At 39.4% G+C, this 6,114-nt stretch overlaps 1 protein-coding gene across 2 annotated transcripts in view; it reads right to left on the bottom strand.

The window, feature by feature from the left end:
• Rabl3 (RAB, member of RAS oncogene family like 3) overlaps positions 1-6,099 on the bottom strand; it is a 35,622-nt gene extending 29,523 nt beyond the window's left edge. For both annotated transcript variants that reach the window (XM_031363844.1, XM_031363845.1), the window contains exons 1-2: positions 6,014-6,099; positions 3,605-3,696 (exon numbers count right to left, since the gene is read on the bottom strand). In XM_031363844.1, coding sequence (XP_031219704.1) covers positions 3,605-3,696; positions 6,014-6,059 — 138 coding nt within the window. In that variant the 5' untranslated portion in view covers positions 6,060-6,099. The remainder of the gene's footprint in view (positions 1-3,604; positions 3,697-6,013) is intronic.
• Positions 6,100-6,114: the final 15 nt, after the last annotated feature.

Below are 6,114 nucleotides of genomic sequence, written 5' to 3'. Positions count from 1 at the left end.
TATATACCCAAAAGAAATGTAGACAATTAAATTGGGAGGGGGTTTGTAAGAGAACAACAAAGAGTGAGGCTGAATGCTTTGCTTGACATTTGTAACTCTTGTATCAAGTTACTACAATAGGAGCCAAGATTTTAAGCTCTACTAAATATAAGAGAAACAAACAAACAAAAACACTTCATATATTTATGTTCATTAAAGAAAATATTAGTAGTGATGTATTATTTTGAAATATACAGTTAATACATTTGGAGTTATTTAAAATTTATATTGAGAAAAACATGTATTTTCAGTATTGCTGTAGAGAAGCACTGTTAAATTGATTGTTGTTTTATATCAAACAACTTTTATAATACTCATTTTTATTTTTATATTATTTTATAAATTTTAAAGAATATGACAAAAAAGATATTGTAGTTATTGAAGGGGGGTCTCTGGGAGGAGTTGGGGTACAAAAGGAAAACAAGAATATGCGTTAATTCTATTTATTTAACATATGTTTTTAAATGTTAACAAAGTTAGATAAATTGAAATCATGTAACTTTTCTCATTATAATGCAATAGAACTTAAAAAAAAACCAATAATAATAAAAATAATTTTAAAAAACCATAAAAAATGAAACAGAGTAAAGCAAGAAAATAATGATTATTATGAAGACAGAATAAATAAAATTCAATAACCATTTAGTATACAAACTCTCACCAATAAACTAGTACAGGAAACTTTTAAAATAATATATATGTACAAGAAATTCTACATCTGGGCTAGGATATAACTCAGTGGTAACGTGCTTTTTGGTATGCACAAATCCTTAACACCACAAACAAACATAAATCCTCTGAGCTTAATGTGGTATACTGAAAGTTCCCCTGGGACTGGGGATGAAATACAGATAATTTTACAGGCACAACTATTCTAAAATGTACTGGATTTTAGCCATGTTAATAAGCCAGTGAAAGTGCACAAGACAAAAGGTGATCTCATGAACCTACTTGGCTCTGGGTGGGGACAGGAATGAAAGGTGGGTTAGGATAAAAGGAAGGGTAGAAAACTATGCCAAAGCTAGGTACGATGTAATTTTCTTCTCTCTTATAAATGATATAAGTAGACCTCAGGAGGTATATTGATTAGTTTAAGGTAACTCTTTAAGTACAAAGGCAATTGATCCAGGATCTAAGTTTCTTTCTAATGCGCTGTGATCTTTCACAGGAAGGGAGATAGTAAAGTCTAAAGAAAGTGTTTTCAGAACCTGTCACTGGGTCTCTCAAACCTAAAGAAAACTGTACTTGAATTCATTCTTTGAACCTGGCTTTCCTGCATAGCCCAGAATGTAAGAACTCAGTAAACTAAAATGATACAGTCCATTTCTACTCCAAACTCAAAGAAATGCTATAAAAATATTTTGAAAAGGAGGAAGGAGAGAGGGAGAGAGAGAGAGAAAGAGAAAGGAACTGTGTAGATGCTGGAAATAGGAAACTGTGGAGAGGACATGGATACAGACAGCTTCAAGCACGTGCCTGGAGTCCCACTGCAGTCCAGGAAGAGTGGACTCATCAAAAATTTGCCCGCTTTTAAGGATGTGTGGGTGAGTGACAAGGATCCCATTGCCATTTCTGTCTTGAAATGGGGACCCTTGATGAGCTCCTCATTTAGGGGAGGAGGGAATCCCGTCAGAGACTGTGGGTGGGCTGCTGCAGAACAGATGAAAGACAGGCATGAATGGAAGCCTCAGGCCTGGGTGGTGGGAAGCCATGATACTCCGATGCCACAGAAACGCTGAGATAGAAATTCTGAGTGCCACTGAAATTGTTAGGGCTCTGGCAGCAACAAAGACAAAACAAAACAAGGATCCTAGCACAAAACCGCATACAAGGCTTCCATAAAGAGGCATGTGGGTTCTTTTTGTTTGTGTGTTGTTTTTTTACAAAAATGTGAACATAAAGCTGAAAATATGACTACTGGTTAAGAGCACCAGCTATTCTTTCAGAGGACCTGGGCTCTCTTCCCAGAATTCACACAGGACAGCTCCATGGTAACTCTAGTCCCAGAGGATCCAGTACCTTCTTCTGGCCTCTGTAGGCACTGCACACATGTGGTACATAGACACACATTTGGGCAAATGTTGATGCGCATAAAAAAATCTATAAAGAATAGAATATTTTCCAAGAATTACTATCATACAGGATGTATTTCTGTATAAAGTAGAATAACATATATAACAAATAGGATGTTTACTTCACCCTAAAAAATACAAACTATAATCCAAAAGAAACTACAAAATGACTGTGAAAAATGAGTTAATTAACAATGAAATCCACAATGAAAAATACGATTTTGAAAAATTTGAATATTGATAAAAAAGTTGTTATTGAATTTAATTTATATTACTTGAAAAAAGAGTGTATATATTAATGTTATATTAAGCACAGATGTTTAGTCAACTGGAAGGCAGATGTGAACACATATTCCAGAAGGCAGTGAGAAAAAAGGGAAAAAAAAAAAGGATATATGGGGATGGAGTTCAAAGATAAAAACAACAAATCCGCTAGAAAATCAATAGGAATACCCTATTGGGAATGAAGATAGACAGATAGACAGACAGACAGACAGGGACAAGAGAGAGCATCCTCTAAGGGATGAAGATATGAGCAGGACTTCTGAGTGGAAGACTAAGTTGACTGAGATGTAGGTTAGGTTAGCATTACTACAAAACAGTAGACAAAAAAAAAATCTGTAAAAGCAGCTGGGGAAAAGATATTCCCTTACGAGGGAATAATAACTAATTAAATAGAAAAATTTTAATCAACATGTCAGAGCCTACACCACACTGCATCAAAGAACAGAGGAAAACAGCTATTAATGTCCCTATCATTTCTTCTTAATTTGTTCCCATTTTCTTTGTTTACTGTGCATGTTTGTGGGAGTGCACGTGCCAGGGCGTACATGTGGAGGTCAGACATGTATCAGAGTCAGTTCTTTGCTTCCACCATGTGAATTGGTGGGAATTGAACTTAGGTCCTTAGCCCAAGGATGGCAAGGGTCTGGACCTGGTGAGCTGTTTTAACAAGGCCCCACATTTGTTCTTAATTCAATGGTAAGAAGACGTACCCAGAATTAGATATTACGACTTAATTTAGTGGAAGCTGTACCAAGTACCTGACTGTGACACAGAACAGTCTACTCAAGGCTCTGGAAGCTTTTGCCTTTACATGGTATGACTAGGTCCAAGTTTGCAGTCTTAAGAGTTACAGATTTAGGCAGAATTAGTTATGGAAGATATTAACTTTTATTACTTATGGAGGATATCAACATTATCAAAATCTAGTGACTAAAATAAAAACCCATGCAATTATACAACTGGGCTCATGTGTTACTTTAGCTTCTCAGGAGTTGAATGAATTTGGTTGTTGTTTACTCCTCCATGACTGAGTTTCTGTGTTTGTATTTCACAGTTTAAGAAAGATGAAATAAGGAATGACAGTATTGACACACAGGAGGAGCTAAATCAATCCCAGTTATTAGTGTTAATTAAGTCCTATAATGTAATCATGGGATTTGAAGGACATGCTTAGTATGACTAAGGAAAAACTAAACATGAATACATACTCTGATATCCACCGAGCAGCCCACAGTCCATGAGGGATTTCCTAACACTTGATTGTGGCACAGAAGATGGACGAGTGAAGATTTCCCAACACCTGTGAAGATACAAGCTCTCCAGTCAGCTGACCATATAACCCTAGATGGGACATTTATACCACGTCTTCTAAGCCAGGGAACATCTTATAAATTGTTTGAATGCCTTCAGTGACAGGATCCATGGCATCATGGAACCATACTCAAAGGACTTTAGTGCCTACATATAGGCCTTAAGAAAGCAGCTAACCACATGGTCCCAGACTTAAAAAATCCTCTGAATAATGATGATGATAATTCTACTCTCTTTTCTTCATCCTACCTTTTAATTTTGAAGCAGTGCTTCATCTCCTTTTAGATCTCTTGGGCTCAGGCAATCTTTTCATTAAACACTAAAGGGCACCTCTTCAAGAGCTAGGTGGAGAGGAAAGGGATGAATCTTCTATTTACATGGATACAAGTCTTTTATTTACTGGTGTGGAGTCACTCATTCATTTATCTGGCTGTTGTTAATTGTATCAAAAACTTAAGAAATCTGTGTGCAATATATGGACTTATTCATATTTACTTTTTATTATAAAAACTCTATTACCAACAACTGAGGAAGTATAAAAAAACAGCCTCACCTTAGACCACTATTGCCAGCCATATGATGTTTTCTATTACCTTGTTGTTATTGTGATCACATACAAGTGTCCTTAAAAACAAACAAACAAACAAAAGAACTGCATGGGGCTCAGTGCTTGCCCTACAAGCACGAGAACCAGAGTTGTGACAACAGAACTGACTCAGAGCAGCCAGGCATAGAGGCACATGTCTGTAATGTCAGTGCTGGGGAGGCAGTCCCTGATGTTTGCTGGCCTGACAGTCTTACCTCAGGGGCTCCAGGTGGCCAAGGGGAGAGCTTGTCTTAAAAAAGAAGGTTGGTGGCTGTAATGGCTATTCCTGGTTGTCAACTTGACTATATCTGGAATGAACTACAATCCAGAATTGGAAGGCTCACCTGTGACCCTGATCTTGAGGCTGGGGGATACAAGTTTCTGACCTGGATTGTGAGGCATAGAGGATCCTATGAATCCCAGGAGACTAAGGCAGGAGATCTCTGAGTTCAAGGTCATCTGGGACAAAGCAAGACACAGTACCAGGCATGGTGGCACCCATCTTTAATTCGGGCCACACTTTCTGGTGGAGACCTACTTAAGGACATTGGAAGAAGGACGATTCTTCTTTGTTTGCTTGCCTAGTGGGGCTGAGCAACTGCTAGATCCTTGGACTTCCATTCACAGCTGCTGCTGACCATTGTTGGGGAGTTGGACTGCAATCTGTTGGTCATCAATAAAGTCCCTTCCTATATAGAGACTACCCGTAAGTTCTGTGACTCTAGAGAACCCTGATTAATACAGTGGCAGAGGCAGGTGTATCTCTATTCATTTTAGGCCTGCCTTGTTTATAAAGTGATATACATAGCCAGTTCTACGTTAGTCAGGACTACTTAGTGTGACTATGTCTTATCCCAACCCCACTCCCCAACAACAAAGCTTGCAGTGGAAGAGCTGGAATGTTTGCTGTGCCTGTAGAAATTGAGTCAAATGGAGATACCCCATAAAGATACCAGACAGCAAGGAAGTCTACTTATCCTTAAGACAAAGGGGGTTTTTAGAAGAGCAAACATCCATCCTCGAGGAATGCAAGTTTCCAAGAGACATTCCCTGGGAGAGAGGATCTCCCCCACCCCTCCTGAGAGTCACAGGTGTCTTATCCTAACCGGGAAGAAAGATCAATAGAAACTAAAGAACAACGAACAAGATAAAGTGTAACTACCCATGTTGTAAATTGTAACTTTGTAAGTTGTAAAACTCTGTTCTGAAATGGTATAAAAGCTTAGAGCCTTGTTTCCTCTTGGTCTCTCTCTCTGGTCACCATTACAGAGATGACCCCGGTATACCAGCTTCAATTAATAAATTAACCTCATGCTTTTGCAGCGGTCTCTTTTTGGTTCTTCGAGAATGGGGTTACCTACGCCGGTTATTACATGCCTTCTGCCAGGAGCACTCCCCGCACTGAAACCAAAACTTCTAGTCCAGCAGAACCTACAGTTGTGGGGACAGGAAGCAAAATCTTTCCTAGAGGGTCACTAGGAGTGATAGTGAGTGGAACTATTCTCTTTTCCACCCCTCGATTCGGAGCCCCCCACTTCCCGCCACGCCACCACGTCGACAAAAGGAGCAAAGTCCTCTGGGAAGTGTAGTTTTAAGGTCTTCAAAGGCATTTCAGCCGCGGACCCAAACGCTAGGAAGCTGGGGGATAAACAGCGAAGCGTGACGGGTATCGGGAAGCTCGGGCGTGTTGGTAGTCCCAGACGTGGGTTAAGCGGCTCACCTGAGTCTCCCAACACCAGAACCTTCACCCGATCCAGGGACGCCATCTTGCCACGATTTCCTTGAGGTTGACGCCCGTTCCTGGATTCTCACCAATCAGCG

The sequence above is a fragment of the Mastomys coucha genome, unplaced genomic scaffold, assembly GCF_008632895.1.
Source record: "Mastomys coucha isolate ucsf_1 unplaced genomic scaffold, UCSF_Mcou_1 pScaffold12, whole genome shotgun sequence".
NCBI classification, from domain to species: Eukaryota; Metazoa; Chordata; class Mammalia; order Rodentia; family Muridae; genus Mastomys; species Mastomys coucha.
Note: the sequence above shows the minus strand (reverse complement) of the source record. Positions and strands in the feature narration are given on the sequence as shown.